The following is a 20000-nucleotide window of genomic DNA, read 5'->3' as shown; positions in this document are numbered from 1 at the left end:
ATGCAGACTTAATGCACAGCCATTAAAAATGAAAGAGCCCTCTAACTGCGAGACGCTGGCTGACCTGCCAGAGGAAAGAGCTCCTCATGAGTGTATAATGAGGACTGAGAAGTAACGTTACCTGCAAGATACGGTCCCCTTCCCGGATACGACCATCACGGGCTGCGATGCTATTAGGTCCAATCTAAGGAAGAGTGAAAGAAAGCATCGTTGAGGATGAACAGATATGCATTGCATAAGTCACTGGTGGGGTTTTTTTTCACTTATTTTTGCAGTCTATTGTTGTTGTCTCTCAAGGTGAAGAAGAAAGTGTGAGTGACAGTAATGCATGCCATATCGCGAGTGAAAAATCACAATAAATCAATCGGACGCAAGCGGCTCGAATGCTGACACAAAAGAACAAGCCGCCGAGCGACGCGGTAGCGAAGAACCTGGCAGATGTTGAAAGACGATTTTTCAGTCAGTCATAAAGCTGCAGTCGAACAAATCAAAAACACTCTCTAAGATGCAGTCGTAATGTCTCAAAGATGTCTTTAAAAACAGGACCACATGTGCATGACCTTTGAGAATTTCCCACAAGATAGAAACAGCAGGTAAACCTTAAGAACTTAAAAGCAAGGCTACATTAAATGAAGCAGAAATTTGCAGTCAGTTGCACAAGCTGTCGTAACTCTATGTGAAAAATATTGAGAGTATAGAATTATGTGTAATAAAGTACTACATGACTAGCTGAGGGGATGTGGTATCATAGTGTTGGGCTACCAAACTTGTGAAGGTTGTGAGTTCAATCCCAGGTCCACCAAGCTGCCACTGTTGGGCCCCTGAGCAAGGCCCTTAACCCTCAATTGCTCAGCTGTATAAAATAAATGAGATGATGTAAGTCGCTCTGGATATAAAGGCTTCTGCCAAATGATGTAAATGTAAATGTATCGGTTAAGGTGTTGGACTATGGTTTGATTGGTTGTGAGTTCAAATCCCAGGTCTACTAAGCTGGGCCCCTGAGCAAGGCCCTTAACTCTTAGTTGCTCAGTTGTGTTTTTTGAAAAAAAAAAAAAAGAGAGATAAAATGTAAGTCACTCTCAGTAAGGGCCTCTGCAAAATGGTGTAAATACTGTAACAGGTTTCGCCCTCATCAACCAAACAGAAACTTCATCCGATAGTAAGAGGAAATACTGCATTTAAGATTTAAATGTTATTCAAATAAATCAAATCCATCTCTTAAGCGGCTTTAAAACGAATCCGCATCTGTTAAAAAATAGAAACAAAAAAAACAAACATTGCGATGTGTCTGACATAATGTCCATAAAACAACCAACGTTCGGGTCCATCAACAAAAGGTTTAGTGAAAATTATATCTGGCAACTACAGAAGGTTCAATAATGAAATAATTGAGATCAAATTTGTTTTATTTTATTCGGACACGTACGTCATAGGCAAGATTTCTATTTTGGACAAATCCATTTTTTTTTTTTTGGAAATGAACAGTGGCATTATAATGTTTTTCCCCAGATTAACACACAGACACACACACACACACACACACACACACACACACACACATATATATATATATACTACAAATATAACCTACTAAATCACTTTCTGAAGGACGAGCAAAAAATCTGAACATGGCTGCATTATACAGGCCTGGAAACATGACCATAAAAAATTCATCCGTCTGATGGTTCTAGACTTCAGGCAGTGCGGAACATTAATACTCATTAAACTCGAGTTTCACTGGCTGTAAAGGCTTGACTGGTTCTCCAGTTTAGCCACCCCATAGATCCTCTGTCACTAATGATACTAAGCAAGAAGGCAGGCCTATCTTTCGGTAGCTAATCCATTCTTGTCTTGCCTCATTTATTTCAACCCTCTATCCAATCACGACGCTTCTCCAGAGATGACTGACAGTTGTCGGTGTTCCATCTTTATAACACATCCAGGACTTCTCGGAGTCGCGGCTCTTTAGACCGATGACCCGCTACACCCGACCGAGCGTGTGCTCGTACTGACACGGCCATCATGCCTTCAAGAGATACCGCCGATATGTGCTGCTGATCTGTATTGCTTTCCGTCGTAGCATTCCGTCTTGTAGATAGTCATCTAGAGAGACTTTAAATGTTATCTCATCAAACCGAAAGCTCTGAGCTAAAGATTTATCACGGTGCAGAATTATAGTCACTACAGTAGTTACTGCAGATCGTGCTTAGATCAATATTACTGTAAGACTGCTATAGCTTTTATTCTTGTATTATTCTAACAAATGAATAATCTGTAAAATGTAAATCTGCCGACTTTCTACGTGAATATCCTTTTCTTATAGAATGCATTAAAATACAGTTACTGGGATCTCGCTTTCCAGTTTTACAACCTCGTGAGCAAAGGCTGTACATCAAGAGCAGCTATAATACGGTACATAGAACAGGCCACAGATCTGCAGTCTTCAATTTTATGGAGTGAGGATTTTAATAAGCCTGTAACCACTGACTGGCTCCGACATATCTATATTCAGTGCGAGTCTTTCTGAGTACATTGAAGCTCTGATGCAACTTCAAATGAATCAGGGAGTAAGTTTGGTAAAAGAGAGGAGAGAGAGAGAGAGAGAGAGAGAGAGAGAGAGAGAGAGAGAGAGAGAGAGAGAGAGAGAGAAAGAAAGACAGTTGGAAAAATCTTACACATGTATACAGTACCATAATAAACGGAGACACGTTATTGTTACGCAGGTAAAACTGATTCAGTTTACCACACTTTACAATAACAGTATATACTATAAATAACCATGAATACATGCTAATTTAAATATTAACGAACAAAGAGCTAACCTTAACTACAATGTGAGTTTTATGAATTCATGCATGAATAATGACCACATTAAAGGTGAGGTCTCCGTCGTTTGAGAAACGCTTCAGAAAACCGAGTCGGGCCGACAAACAAAACAAAAACAAAACAGACTACACGTCGATGAGCAGAAAGGGGCGGGGCTTGTCGATATGGGCGGAGGGTTTTTAACATCGACATGGAGGATAAAAACAAAGAAAGAAAGAGAAGAAAGACTTACGATAAGGACAAGAAGTAGGACGTGTTAATATAGGATCAGCTTTCCAGCGCTGGAGAGAACTGAAGGAGCAGGAAGTCGGCCACATATTCACAGGTTGGAGTTTCCCGAGTCAATAACTCCTGAGCTAAACGCTGTTACTACACAAATAACACCTCTTTTCTATCGTAGTAATGTAGAGAGGCAGCTACAACCGCGTTTTGTGTAGTAACAGCGTTTAGCTCAGGAGTTTTCGACTCGGGAAACTCCGACCTGTGAATATGTGGCCGACTTTACTTAAGACGCCGAGGCGCTTTTTTCCTTCTCGATAGGTGAGTAACGTTGGTTTTGCTTTGTTACACAGAACTAATATATGCCTTTGTCCTTTACATCATTATGCTTGTGTGGCATTTTTGCTTGTTTGTTTATCTACAATCGTATTGTTCTTCCCTTCAGCTATGATAAAGACACGTTTCTTTCTGTTAGTCGCCTGGGTTACGTATGTACGTGTGGGCGGAGCTATCGATACAGGGGTGGGACCCGTTTGGGTTAGGGGCGTGTTTGTTTTGGTGATTTTGGCTTTCAAACAATGTTTCCAATGATAACCTTGAGGATCATCTGTAGCAATATTACACTGAAATGTGTCTCACATTGCATTTTATGGTTTGGATTCAAATGTTGTTGCTGGGTTTGGTCCCAGTCCCAGATATATTGGATATATGCCTTTGCTCAAACAATCAGTGTTTGCTCAATGTGCGGTTAAGAATTTGAACATCATCTCTCCTGTGAGACAGTTCACACAGTTCTACACAAGAAAAACCTGCTAAGTCATGAACTGCTTGGAAGTCATTTCAGTAATCTGACCAGGCCATGCAGAAAATCATGGTTAGAACGATTTAGTTTTTGAGTTTTGAATACAGCTCCTTTAAGGTCACAAGGTTACAAGACTCTCTGCACAATTTACTGCCAACAGGGTTGACGATAAAGTACCGTAGAAAAGAAATCACGAACATACTGCACTGTAACTTTAAACATATAGAATAGAGCTGAGCTATCTGTGGTGGCTCGACGATTACGGCTTTTAGTTTCAGGTCAGAAGGTCATGTGTTCAAATCCCATTCTTGCTATTAACTTATTACGGTTGTGTGCTTAACGAATTTCACGAGTACCCTGTTGACATTTTTATAACAGAATGAACAAATACAGTCAGGACACTGTTGCCTTTCAGTGGGAGAATTTATTATTTATTTATTTATTTATTTATTTACCTGTTCACATAAAATTACGCAGAATTTTAGTGGCTGAAAATAACACCTTCGATATTCAGATGCTTATGAACTAGCAGTCGGGGCATCGCAGAGAGCAGAAATGGGTTCGATATCAACATTTAATCTTTATTTTTGGAACTCATTCATTCGTTCATTCATTTTCAACTTCTCGGGTCACGGGGAGCCTGTGCCTATTTCAGGCGTCATCAGGCATCGAGGAAGGATACACCCTGGACGGAGTGCCAACCCATCACAGGGCACACACACACTCTCATTCACTCACACACTCACACACTACAGACAATTTTCCAGAGATGTCAATCAACCTACCATGCATGTCTTTGGACCGGGGAAGGAAACCGGAGTACCCGGGGAGAACATACAAACTCCACACACACAAGGTGGAGGCGGGACATAACATAGAAATTCAATGCTGATCGTAGGCAAAACCAAAACAGGTTCAAATTCTGGTACAAACAGATTACAGACCCATAACCTTCATTCATTCATTCATTCATTTTCTACCGCTTATCCGAACTTCTCGGGTCACGGGGAGCCTGTGCCTATCTCAGGCGTCATCGGGCATCGAGGCAGGGTACACCCTGGACGGAGTGCCAACCCATCGCAGGGCGCACACACACACACACACCCCTTAACCTTCAGCTCAGTTGTAAAATGTTTTTAAAATCATCAACCAAATGTACAGCATTATGTATTATTTCATAGTGGATCTGAGATTCAAACTCATGACCTTCTGAGCATTAGTCCAACACATTATAAACTAGTCTACAACATCCCTAAATACGTTTACATTCGTTGATTGTTGTCTGTTGGCAGTAAAATATTGTGTAATAATGAGCAGTCGCTTGTTTTACAGTATACAGCTCATATCACTCATGATACTCTATTACCACGGAGTGAAATCTGACACACTTTCAGAATAAATAAAACACAATCCGGTCGTATCTATCAGTCAAAAGCACTTAGCGGAGCATCAGACGCAGATACGACTTTTGATTAAGTCGTATTTGCAGCGGGTGCTTTCTCTCATTTACATGCTCCCCCAATGACTCCCAGAATAGGAATAATAATAATCAGAGGCATATTTTTCTTTGTCAACATCACAGAAAATCCTCAAAGAGTGAAAAACAACACGGGCTCTTGCTGTGATATGCATCCGATTTCATAAATATTTAATGAACGCCATTATTACCGGGAGTTTAAAAAAAATAGCAGAACTGTGTTGTTTTTTTTTTTGTGTGTTGTTTTGTGTAAAGATAAGAAATCCATCACAGTAGAAAGCTGCTGAAATACTGCATTACGTACTGCACACCCATATATCATATATACTGTATATATATATATATATATATATATATATTTACGCATGTAGTTTATAATATGTCTGTGTTATGCCCCAAAACTACCATTAACCCTTTAAACTCTCAGAACCTGACAGAAGTACATTCCTCAATGCATAACTTTCATATTAATTTCAGTTTAGTTACTGAATAATTCATAGTTACTGGAGAATATGTTGAATAATAAGACAAGACCCTTAAGGGGTTAATCCTGACTCACTGTATAGAGGTGCAGAGCTTGTTCGTTGTAAGCTTATTGTCGATGTCGGTTGTTAGAACTGCATTCTGTTTCGAGCAGGAAAAAAAAGTGAAATGACTGAATTTGGTTCGCTAACACACACACACACACACACACACACACACACACACACACACACACACACACACACAAAAGATGAAGCTCACCTCTGACACGTAGATAGCGACATCCTCTTCATCGTCCGTCCTGTAGCAGAGAGTGAGGCCGAGCTTCTCCTGACTGTTCTGGCGGCACAGCTCCACCTCCTATGAGGTGAAAACAATCATCACCTGATTATCCTGATTCCTTTAGATATCTGATATATTATATGCAAGCAATAATACAGTAATGCAATCTAATAAAATTTTATATCCATGTATAAACTATAAAGTTGCATTTTTCTCCTAAAGTTTTAGTATGTAGGGTTATTTCACTTCACACTGGTGCACTTATGCGGTCGGGCTTCCGGTATTAATGATTACTGTGTAAATAAATTCATTCATTCATCTTCTACCGCTTATCCGAACTTCTCGGGTCACGGGGAGCCTGTGCCTATCTCAGGCGTCATCGGGCATCGAGGCAGGATACACCCTGGACGGAGTGCCAACCCATCACAGGGCACACACACACACACACTCTCATTCACTCACACACTCACACACTACGGACAATTTACCAGAGATGCCAATCAACCTACCATGCATGTCTTTGGACCGGGGGAGGAAACCGGAGTACCCGGAGGAAACCCCCGAGGCACGGGGAGAACATGCAAACTCCACACACACGAGGTGGAGGCGGGAATCGAACACCCGACCCTGGAGGTGTGAGGCGAACGTGCTATCCACTAAGCCACCGTGCCCCCCCCCTCAAGTAAATAAATTGTAGTTATGTAATTAAGCATTTATATATTCGATCCATGATTGCTGTGCAGATGAAAAATTCATTGGCTGCTCCACAGTGGAGACAGAAAGAGTGAGCTCGATTAAAGTCCGTGCGTCGCTAACAATAACTGGCAACTTCACCAGGGAACATTTCGTATTTGATTGACAGGCATGTGAAAGTGCAATCAATTCACAATTTTTACAGTTTGACCTTGTAATCCTTAGTCATGCATCGGAGTAAATATTCTTTGGAAAATCCAATGCATCTTATGAGAAGAAATGATAGCAATGTCAGAAAACATTAGTTTCAATATCTATTTAACTGGAACACACAGGATATGGGAGAGGGTTTAGGATCGATGTGCGGGAGTTTATTGGGCAAAATCAAATACACAATGCGAGTGAAAGGCGCACGGGTTTTTAATTTGACACGAAACGTCGAGGAACGAAGCAAAGGCATTCAGGCTCAGAACTTAGACACTCTCAAGGGTAAGACTTGTAAGTGCTTGGAAAGTCGTTCGGTATTTCAAGAGGCGTGACATCACGAGCTGATGGGACTATTTATAATAATGTTTATTTATTATAATTAAGTCCAGATGCATGTTTATAGCACTGCTAAAGACATGAGCAGTCTGTATCTTCCAGGATAACCAACCAGCTACACATTATATATCTCTTTCTAGCATACATATATATATATATCTGAAATGGAGGACTCTAGTCATATGACTTGACTCGAGTCAGTCTTAAGTCGCAAATTTGAGACTGGAGACTCGCTTGACAAATATTAAAAAAGACTCGACTTGACTTTGACTTGACATTCATGACTTGAGACTTGACTCGGACTTGAGTTATGTGACTCAGAGATAGGGACTCGACTCGAGTCAGACTTAAGCAGCAAATTTGAGACTTGAGACTTGCTTGACAAATATTAAAAAAAGACTTGACTTTGCCTTGACATTCATGACTTGAGACTTGACACGGACTTGAGTTAAATGACTCAGAGACGTGGGACTCGAGTCATATGACTTGACTCGAGTCAGAATTAAGTCGCAAATTTGATCCAGATGCATGTTTATAGCACTGCTAAAGACATGAGCAGTCTGTATCTTCCAGGATAGCCGACCAGCTACAGATTATATATCTCTTTCTAGTATATATATATATATATATATATATATATATATATATATATATATATATATATATATATATATATATGTACAAAATGGGGGACTCGAGTCATATGACTTGACTCGAGTCAGACTTAAGTCGCAAATTTGAGACTTGCTTGACAAATATTAAAAAAGACTTGACTTTACTTTGACTTGACATTCATGACTTGAGGCTTGACACGGACTTGAGTTAAATGACTCAGAGACGTGGGACTCGAGTCATATGACTTGACTCAAGTCAGACTTAAGTCGCAAATTTGATCCAGATGCATGTTTATAGCACTGCTAATGACATGAGCAGTCTGTATCTTCCAGGATAGCCGACCAGCTACAGATTATATATATCTTTCTAGCATATTTGTATCCGAAATGGGTGACTCGGGTCATATGACTTGACTCGAGTCAGACTTAAGTCGCAAATTTGAGACTTGCTTGACAAATATTAAAAAAGACTCGACTTTGCCTTGACATTCATGACTTGAGACTTGACACGGACTTGAGTTTAATGACTCAGACAGAGATGGGGGACTTGTGTCATATGACCTGACTCGAGTCAGACTTAAGCCGCAAATTTGAGACTTGAGACTTGCTTGACAAATATTAAAAAAAGACTTGACTTTGCCTTGACATTCATGACTTGAGACTTGACACGGACTTGAGTTAAATGACTCAGAGACGTGGGACTTGACAAAGTCAAGTCTTTTTTTAATATTTGTCAAGCAAGTCTCAAGTCTCAAATTTGAGACTTGTCATATGAGTCATATGACTTGACTCAATTCAGACTTAAGTCGAAAATTTGATCCAGATGCATGTTTATAGCACTGCTAAAGACATGAGCAGTCTGTATCTTCCAGGATAGCCGACCAGCTACAGATTATATATCTCTTTCTAGCATATTTATATCCGAAATGGGGTACTCGATTCATATGACTTGACTCGAGTCAGACTTAAGTCGCAAATTTGAGACTTGCTTGACAAATATAAAAAAAGACTCGACTTGACTTTGACTTGACATTCATGACTCAAGACTTGACACGGACTTGAGTTAAATGACTCAGAGATGGGGGACTCGTGTCATATGACCTGACTCGAGTCAGTCTTAAGTCGCAAATTTGAGACTTGAGACCTGCTTGACATATATTAAAAAAGACTCGACTTGACTTTGACTTGACATTCGTGACTCGAGACTTGACTCGGACTTGGGTTATGTGACTCAGAGATAGGGACTCGACTCGAGTAAGACTTAAGCCGCAAATTTGAGACTTGAGACTTGCTTGACAAATATTAAAAAAAGACTTGACTTGACTTTGACTTGACATTCATGACTTGAGACTTGACACGGACTTGAGTTAAATGACTCAGAGACAGGGGACTCGAGTCATATGACTTGACTCGAGTCAGACTTAAGTCGCAAATTTGAGACCTGAGACTTGCTTGACATATATTAAAAAAAGACTTACTTGTGACTTACTGTACACGTGTGTGACTTACTCCCTCCCCTGGTTTATGTTATTATTACTGCATTCTTCATGCTGCTATAAACTATACTATATTATACAAATCCATACTCTTTTAATGTCAACTCGAACACACCTCTGAACCCTGAAACATTTTGCAAGCACATTGCGAGCACGTTATGTGGACTGCTGACGTGAAGAGCCTTGGTGAAGTAAGAAGAATTTCACTGTGCGGTATCTGTATTCAGCACAGGTTCCCTAATACAAGTAAAGTCCAAGTAAAGCAAAGAGCCATGCACAGCAAAGTGAGCCCTGTGCTGCATGTACTGCCAGAGGTCACGTCGACTTCCTCCTCCTCCTTCTCGGTCTGTATTCATCAAACGGCTGTAGTCCGTCACAAACCCACCAGTCCAGGGGTCTTCACAGCTAATTATCCCCCAGAGCAGAAAGCCAAAAAGGTAGGCAACTATATTGTCAGGCTTTGTGTCTCTCTTTTTTTTTTTGATGCAATGCAGCAGACATGCTTTCAGATCTTTAATTGAATGTTTCTCCAAGTACCAGGCAGCTGACCCAAGAACGGCGCTGGAAATAGTACCATCAAATCAAGACCAGTAAAAGACGAGTTTTAAAGGCAGGGTCTCCGATTTTTGAGAAATGCTTCAGAAAACCGAGTCAGGCCAAATAATAAACAACAATCAAAACAAAGACAAAACAAATGTGTAGCCAATGAGCAGAAAGGGGCGGGGCTTGTCAATATGGGCGGAGAGAGTGTTCGGTGCGCATGTGTGACGTTAGCAGAAAGCGGTTTTAACATCGACATGGAGGATTAAAAACAAAGAAAGAAAGAGAAGAAAGACTTACGATAAGGACAAGAAGTAGGACGTGTTAATATAGGATCAGCTTTCCAGCGCTGGAGAGAACTGAAGGAGCAGGAAGTCGGCCACATATTCACAGGTTGGAGTTTCCCGAGTCAATAACTCCTGAGCTAAACGCTGTTACTACACAAATAACACCTCTTTTCTATCGTAGTAATGTAGAGAGGCAGCTACAACCGTGTTTTGTGTAGTAACAGCGTTTAGCTCAGGAGTTATCGACTCGGGAAACTCCGACCTGTGAATATGTGGCCGACTTTACTTAAGACGCCGAGGCGCTTTTTTCCTTCTCGATAGGTGAGTAACGTTGGTTTTGCTTTGTTACACAGAACTAATATATGCCTTTGTCCTTTACATCATTATGCTTGTGTGGCATTTTTGCTTGTTTGTTTATCTACAATCGTATTGTTCTTCCCTTCAGCTATGATAAAGACACGTTTCTTTCCGTCAGTCGCCTGGGTTACGTATGTACGTGTGGGCGGAGCTATCGATACAGGGGTGGGACCCGTTTGGGTTAGGGGCGTGTTTGTTTTGGTGATTTCAAATGTCAACATTGGCTTTAATCTATCACCTAAAGCAAATCATCCAGCGTTCGTCCATCAATAATAAAAAATAACCCTTTAGAAAAATATAATAGAAGCAACAGCATCGTGTTTAGTGTAATAACAACACTACCAACACTGACACGAGATAAAGAAACAAACAAATATCAACTAATTAGCGATATTGTTGTCTAAGACAATGATTCGCTTAATTAGTAAATTTGGATTACAGATAAGTCACACATCTGTCCGTCGAAATAAAAGTCGCCGCATTTCACGTACTGAAACAAAACACAAAGAGTAAACAGCACGGACAGCCACGCTATCGGCCGCAAACACCCGCTGTTCAGCATTTAAGAGGAAATTCCTCACACAATGTGTTTCCTTCTCCAGGGGTTTCAGTGTAATACATTGCATTGTATTATTCTCTCAGTGGCTCAAATGTGAAAGCAGCATCTGATCTTACAAATCTGTTCGCAGAAGAGCGTCCTCGCTCCTGTTGCTTCTCGATCCTTATGATTTCATTTTCTGTGATTCCGAAAGCTCGGGAAAAGCAAAGAGACGAACAGACGAGGAGAGGAGATTGGATGAGGTGACGACTGCTCACCGTTAAATTGTGAAAACAAGTGTGTATTTGCACGGCGGTAATGTAAAGAATAGGTCAGGGATGGGACGATAAGGAGGAAAGATACTTATCACGATACGGAGAAGCCTGGAAATGGAAAATTCTGCACATTCTTTCAATGGACAACTTTTAAGTGGTCGTGTTAAAGCGTTTTTCAGTCTGATTGGAACCCCTTTATAGAAGAATTTTAGTTTAAACACAGATTTTCTTGAAATATACTACTTTGTGTTAAGTGGAAGGAGACTGCGCTGCTGGCTCTGTATCGTGTAGAGCGCTCTGGGTGGTTGTGCTGTACGATATATATATTCTATATCACGATATATCTATCTCAGTCTAGGTGGATACTATAGCTGTTGTGTGTTGTGTGTCTATATATCTGTCTCCCCGCTCGTATGACGTAGATTGAGGTAGAGATATTGTGTGAGGTCTGGCGATATCTAGTTAGACCGCCACCCGAGGTACGCACGTGGCTAGATATATATTTAAAGTAGAGAACTAGTAGCGTGAGGGAGAGAGAGCGAGAGAGGAGAGAGCGAGATGAGAGAGATGTTATGACTTGACGAGATATCGGGAGCTATGTGTATAGAGATACTATATTATCATATTATATAGCATGGAGTAGTTGATTCATAGCTCGATCTATACGATGTATATGACTTATATACATATAGGCTTTACTCATTTATAAATATTTTTGATTTATATCGTTTGTGTACTCTATATTGATTTATATCAGTACTATCGTATATATATATCCCATATATATAGTATATATCTATCTGTATATAGATTCTTTCTATATCTATATATATATATATATATATCTATATAAAAATTTCTATTATCCTATAATATATCTATCTATACATGTATATAGATTTATCTTTAGATATATATCATATCATATATATCCATATATATTTCATCTATATATATATCTTATATATCATCAACTCTATATTGTATCTGTATATGTATCTCTCTCTATATATATCATATCTTCTATATCACTCTCTCTCTCTATATATCTATCTATATATATATAAATATCAATTTCTAGATGTCTATGTATATGTATATCATATATCTATATATCGCGTAGCGCTGAAAGGGAGCGAGATGATGATGTGCGCCATATCGTTAGCGCGTCTCTATCTCGCGCGCTAGATCACACGCTGCTCGATAGAGATGGAGGTCTATATATATAGGGATTTAGTGATGAGCTAGGGGAGAGAGATAGAAGAGAAGAGAGACTAGAGATGATCGTAGACTCTCTCCGATCTCTCCCCTCTGATGCGTCCCCGCTCTAGTCTATGTCCTACCTTTGGATATCTCTCTCTCTGTACGCTACTATCTCGTGTCTTTCTCACTGTCTCTCCCTCTGTCTCTCTCTCGCTCTCTGCACAACTATTCCTTCCGACACGGTAAATGAAGATATGTTGTATATAGCATGTAATAAAAAGGAGAATGCACAATGTAATAGGATTAGTTAATAGAAATGAGCTAAATGTAGATCAGCACATCATTTATTTACCCCTCCTTAATGAAAGCAGCAGGAGACACGAGTGGATGCATAAATCTTTGAGGAAAAGCAGGAGCTCGTGCTCGGAGGGGGAAAAGCATTCAAACAAATTCAGATGAAATAACGACATCAAGGTTCTGATCATATATCACTCAAAGCTCAGGAAGCAGAAGCTCTCCTCTCAAATAGGCTGCGGAAATGAAATCTCCAAGCCGGTGCTCCCTTTTTTTTTGGCAGGCCGTGTTAAAAATCGGTGCTAGATGAAACACAGAGCGTTGATATCATCACACAACCCTAAATATATGATCGGTCGATATGATTGATTCTATAATGCAACCATTTGATCATCATCTCATCGATCTAAGAGCACTTCTATTAAAATAAACCAATTACGAGAAAAAATGTAAAAAATTAAATCTACAATAATCTAAAGCCTAAATATGGAACTGTATTAGAATATCTGGAAAAAAAAAAAACAATTACAATTAAAAATAATAGACAAATGCAACAACAACACTGTCAGCATCCAAGGGCAACAGCATGAATTAACCCCCACTGTTTATATACCATGCTGTGATCATAGGTCATAGGTCATGACTGTGACCCATCATCTGTCAAGAATGACCCATGGGGACAACCCCAGGGAGTCTCTTACCAGTAGATCTGCTCTTATGCCTTAGAAAAGGTCTATTATAGGCTGTCATGCTGGGTGGATATCAAGTGTGAATAATAAAAGTGACAGGAAGAAACAGGATGATGTCGTACCTCATACTCTAACTCATCAGTCCTCTCAGCCTCAGCTGGCATGTTGGAAAGATACTCACTCCCCTCATAGTACTCCTGGCCCATTGTGTGGAGGGAGTGACAGCTGGGGGGAAAATAGAGAGTGTGTGTGAGGCAATGAGAAAATGTAACAGTGTGAAGAAACAAATGAATAAGGAAAATAGGAGTTGGGAAAATGACACAGCGGGAGAGAGAGAAAGGATGAGGATAGAGTCATAAAGCTCTCGGAGAAACAGAAGGAGAGAAAGTCGGCGATAGTTAGAGATGAGGAGGAGACGTGCTGAGACGAAGCAGGTAAGACGGAGAGAGGTGAGGACGCTTGATGACCCACTTATTGATTTGGTCACTTGCTCACTCACTGATTCAGATCCTCTGTAAATTCCTCTCTGCCTCATTCAATCACTGACTCACTCACTCACTCACTCGTTCATCTGATCATGTACTTTCTCACTCCCTGATTCACCACTGCACTAAATTTTGGATTCACTCACTCACTCACTCACTCACTCACTCACTCACTCACTCACTCACTCACTCATTCACTAACTCACTCACTCATTCACTTACTCATTCAATGATTCACTCACTGACTCACTGATTAACTCGTTTCCATTTTCAGTGATTACTCATTAACTCACACACTCACTCATTTACTTGTTCAATGATTAACTCACTGATTAACTCATTTTTATTCTAACTGACTCACTCACTGACTCACTCACTGACTCTCTCACTCCCTCACTGATACAATTACTCACCTCACTCCTGATTCACTACTGCTTTTTATCTTGATTCACTTACTCACTCAAACACTCACCCACCCACACATTCAATGATTCACTCATTTTTAATCTCAGTGATTTACTCATTGACTCATTCCACTCACTCCTTCACTGACTTACTTTGCGACTGACTCACCCACCCAGCCACCCACCCACCCACCCACTCACTCACTCACTCACTCACTCACTCACTCACTCACTCACTCACTCACTCACTCACTCACACACACACACTCACTCACACACTCACTCACTCATACACACACTCACTCACTCTCATACATACTATTCACTCACTCACTCACTCACTCACTCACTCACTCCCTCACTGTCTCACAACCTCAATCCCTGACCCACTCACTCACACACACACACACACACACACACACACACACACACACCACACACACAAGCACGCACGCACGCACATCGAACGCAACCACGCACGATCATTCGTCCACGCACCTATCTCACACACACACACACTATACAGCTTCCTCGCCTGGTTCTTACTCACACATCTACATCTATCACCCACACACCCACACATCACCTCTAACTCACTCACTCAAATCTCACAAATAGCTAAAGAAAAGAGATCATAGCGCACACACCCACACACCACACACCACATCACACCAGCACACAACAACACACTCACTAACACTCACCCACGACACTGAAAGAACAGACTAAAAAAGCACTCGTCACGACACACACACCACATTTCACACACACACACACACACACACACACACACACACACACACTCACGCACTCGCTCACACACACACACACACACACACATCACACACACTACACACATCACACACACACACTACACACACACCCAACACACTCACTCACACCTCACTATCACACGGCACCCATACACACACACACACACACACACACACACACACACACCCACACACACACACAAACCACACACACACACACAAACCACACACACACACACTACTAACAACCTAAACGCAATCCCTTCCCCTCACTCATCTCACTTCACTCACACCACACACACACACACACACACACACACACAACACACCACACACACACACACACACACTCACACACACACACCACACACACATTCACTCACTCACACACACACACACACACACACACACACACACCACACACCACACACACACACACACCACACTCACCCTGACCCCTCACTCACTCCTCCCCACGCACTCACTCAAAAACTTCACTCACTCCGTCCCTCACTCACTCCTCACTCACTCACTCACTCTCCACACTACTCAGCTCACACTCACTCACTCACTCACTCACTCACTCACTCACTCACTGTCTCACAACCTCAATCCCTGACCCACTCACTCTCTCTCATACATACTATTCACTCACTCACTCACTCACTCACTCACTCACACACACACACACACACACACACACACACACACACACACACACACACACACACACACACACACACACACACACACACACACACACACACACACACTCACTCACTCATTGCCTCACAACCTCAATCCCTGACCCACTGACTCACTCTCTTACTCTCTTCTACCAAGTCCTTGTCCTCTCCTCCCTGACAGAAATGACCAGTAATGATTTATCATTATAAGCTATCAGTGATGATGTCATGACTGAAGGGTTGAGGAGCTATAACATATTCTCTCTAATTAATCATCATAGACCTTTCAGTTCATAACCATACCTTGACTTTCAGGCCTTAGTGTCCTTGGAGAGACCTCTTTCCAATATCACACAAGATTCATTCCAGACCTCAAGAGTATGTAAGAGAATGTCCCTTTCCTTAATATTCCCGTATATATATATATATATAGATGACTATTTAAACCCTAATATACAAAACTCTTTTGCTGTGGCTCAGAATTTTAGATGCTATAAAAATATAGCAAACCTACACAAGCCCTGTGTGCTATACTGTAAATGTCACTATGGTTTATTTTTTTGTATCTGCCAAACGCCATGCTGTAATATGTGAATACAGCACAATTACACATTTTATGATTGCTTGTGTGATACAACGGGGAGTAAATGCAGTTGTTGGATATATAAAATCACGACTCTGTCTGAGGCATTTGATGGCAGATGAGGAGCCAGCAGGAGTGTTAGTTTTATGGGAAAGCTTGATTACACTGGGACTCTGCTGTAGGCTATTGGAATAGACTTGAACTTAATTTTGGCAACTATAGTTTCGTATTTTATAGGCCCATTTCAATTTAATTACTATATACACTTTTTTTTTTGCTCCTCGGTATGAATATACTGTTAACTCCTGGTATTGTGTGAAAATATAACAAGCGAATTAATTTAAAAAAAAATCAAGATTCAAAGATTCTCGTAACATCTTTCTAGTGAAAGTGTGTCTGTTGTCTTTATACAAGGACCAGATATGTGTGAAATGAAGTCCTTAGAGTTCGTTTGAGTGTCGTTATGAGTATTAATGAAGCCTTTCATCAGATTCTACTGTCATTGTCTAATGAGACAATGAAATAATTTGAGAAGTCCAAATCAAAGTAACCAACACAAACGGGATTTCACGATGAAACATGATGCTTATACGAGTGACACATTTTTAGACAATGAATTATTTAAGGACCGTTGTGGAGTAATAATTATCTCTATTAACTCTTTTACACACAGTTTGTGTGTGTGTGTGTGTGTGTGTGTGTGTGTGTGTGTGTGTGTGTGTGTGTGTGTGTGTGAGAAAGAGAGGGAAAGAGAAAGGGAGAGAGAGAGAGAGAGAGAGAGAGAGAGAGAGAGAGAGAGACACTTTTGACTTTTTCAAAACTTTATTTACACAAGTCACATATTAAAATTCATGGCAACTTAAGTAAGTAAGTAAGTAAGTAAGTAAGTAAGTGAGTGAATGAATGAATGAATGAATGAATGAATGAAGATGTTAGGATGGCATCTACATTGATTAAAACATGGGTGATTATTTGAACTCTGGGGAAAAGTCGAGAGAGAGAGAGAGAGAGAGAGAGAGAGCCTTCGTTCAGGGAGATACCCCGCCTGGGAGTACGTCCATTCTCTTCGGTCGCGACCCCCAGACCTCTTTTGCTCACTCTTAGTCCCACCCACCGTTTTCCTTCTGTCCGACTCCACCCCCTCCTTGTTTTTCACACTGCGAGCGGCCCCCCCCCCCTCCCCCCTGAGAGTCCTAGAGCAGACCCCATCTTTAGGTTGACGACCTCTCCCCTTTCGATCTTCCTGCGATTCCCACCGTCCTTCCTTGTCTCGATCCGACCCTCCCTTGTGATTTTGCCCCCCCCCCCCCCGTATCCCCCCGATCCTAGAGCCGACCCCCCCGCCCCGCCCGCCAGCTAGATTTCCGACGGTTCGAGGTTCGGACTGGTTCCCAGTAGGAGCCCTTGATTCTGACTTCCTTCCCCCTGCTCCCCCCAGAGAGGTACCTCTCCCTTTTGCTTTCGCTCGTCTCCCTTCTTTTTCCTTCTTTTCGAGTTGCCCCCTAAGAGAGAGAGCATCGCCTACGCCAGACTTTGACCGAGCCCCAGACTTCACCCCCCGTGACGAGCCCTTCTACCCGCACCCCTTGGTGCTATGCCTGAGCCCTCCCGCGACTCCCGCATTGGCCACGAGTTTTATCATCCTCCCCCTCCCGGACGCATTGACGCACTTGAGTTTTTTGACTTTTCGCGCCACGGCCGCCCCAGTTTTTGTCGCTTTATTTGTTCTCCACCGATCGACGAGACCGAGACTTTCGACCCCCGATTGAGAGGCGAGCAGATTTTCCGGGAGAGAGACGATTGGCTTTGAGAGGGATGAAGAGGGCCGGAGGAGAGAGAGAGAAATAGAAAACGCAAGAGAGAGAGAGAACAGAATAGATTTTGATTCGCCCACTTCCCCCCCCCTCCTCTTTCCCCCTTCTTTTCCACTGTCTCCCTTCCCCCCCCTTTTTCCTTCTCTTCCCTCCTCTTCCCCCCCCGCTCACTTTCCCCCCTCCCTCTTTTTGCAGCCCCAGACTTTTCCTTAGTCATCTCTTTGACTGGTCCATAACCCCCTTGACGACCCCCATTTTCCCCCCCCTTTCCCTCCCCTCGACGACCCCGCCCTTTTCTTTGTTTTATTCCCCCGGAGCGCTGAGATGAAGGAGAAAGAGACCGACCCCCCCCCCCCCCCTTGATTTCTTCCCCTTTCGGGGGCCCCTTTCCTTCCCTCCTTTTTTTTTTTTCCCTTGTCGACCCCCCTTCCCCCGCGCCAAGACGACCCCCCCCGTAGATGATGAATAGAGATTCGATGAGAGAGAGGGGAGAGAGAGGAGGAAGAGACACACCACAGAGAGAGAGGGGCGGAGGTTAGAGATGAGAGAGTTTTCTGAGAGAGGACGCCCGTAGAGAGTAACATTTCGACTGATTTCCGACTCCTTACCCCCCACGATTCCTTCTTTTTCTCATCTTCTGATGTCACTTGAGGAAAGCACCCCTCCCGGAGCCCCTTACCTGACCCGCTACTCTTTCCCGACTCTTCCGGATTTTCTCTTCGTTCGGATATGAGCAGTCGTCCCTTTTCCCCCCTCCTGTCCCCTATTTTTTCTCCCCTCCTCCCCCCCCCCCCCCTCTTTCCCCCTTTCCCCCCGCCACGATTGTGACTGATCACCCGACCCTCTTTGAGCCCTTCGAGACCGAAGACTTGAGGATCCTAATGAGACAACGACCAACGACCCGAGCTTCCGACTTGACGATTTTAAGCAGAGAGACGAGACCAAGAGAGAGAGAAAAGAGATTTTTGGCCTGAGAGGAGAGATTTTCCGAGACGAGACAAATCCGATTTCGTTAGATTTCGGGGGGGCAGAGAGAGACACCGGAGAGAGAAGAAAGAGGAGGAGAGACACACACACAACACCCCACACCAGAGAGAGGCAACAGAGAGAGAGAAATAGAGAGAGACGAGAGCGAGCAGAGAACGAGGACGAAAGAGAGAGGAGACTACACACACCCCACACAGAGAGAGAGAGAGACAGACAAGAGAGAGCCGAGAGAGACGAGAGATCCTTTGAGCGAGGAGACGACGCGACTAGAGTAGATGGCCCTCAGATAAACCATTCACAGCATGTGAAAACACAACGCCTCTCACATCCACGGTTCGCCGTGTATCAGGAGACGGATTACCTAGATATTATTTATGCTAAACTACATCTTGTCACACTTCCACAATTTTCCTCAGAGAGGAACTCGAGAAACCAGCCGAAGTACATTAAGAAAGACAAAGAACAAGTGCACAAGCTTGCCGCCTGCACGTTTTCTGAAAACCCCCTAAGGATCTTAAAATCATTAGGATTCAGGCTCTTTAAATTTAGGATGTTGTAGACTGAAGGTACTGTGTACACACTTCAAGGGTAAATGGAGAAGCTTGTCCAGGCTTGAATAAACAGCTTGTAAATCCTGGTTAGGTGTTTCC

General features: G+C 42.3%; 1 protein-coding gene across 1 annotated transcript in view; it reads right to left on the bottom strand.

Moving 5' to 3' along the window:
* pdzrn4 (PDZ domain containing ring finger 4) overlaps window positions 1–20000 on the bottom strand; it is a 62594-nt gene that overhangs the window by 8917 nt on the left and 33677 nt on the right. The window contains exons 3-5 of the mRNA XM_047819211.1: window positions 13741–13843; window positions 6069–6167; window positions 122–184 (exon numbers count right to left, since the gene is read on the bottom strand). Of these exons, the coding sequence (XP_047675167.1) occupies window positions 122–184; window positions 6069–6167; window positions 13741–13843 (265 nt within the window). The remainder of the gene's footprint in view (window positions 1–121; window positions 185–6068; window positions 6168–13740; window positions 13844–20000) is intronic.

Source organism: Tachysurus fulvidraco, chromosome 10 (genome assembly GCF_022655615.1).
Source record: "Tachysurus fulvidraco isolate hzauxx_2018 chromosome 10, HZAU_PFXX_2.0, whole genome shotgun sequence".
NCBI lineage: Eukaryota > Metazoa > Chordata > Actinopteri > Siluriformes > Bagridae > Tachysurus > Tachysurus fulvidraco.
The sequence above is the reverse complement of the archived record's forward strand: the minus strand, read 5'-3'. Positions and strand labels throughout refer to the sequence as shown.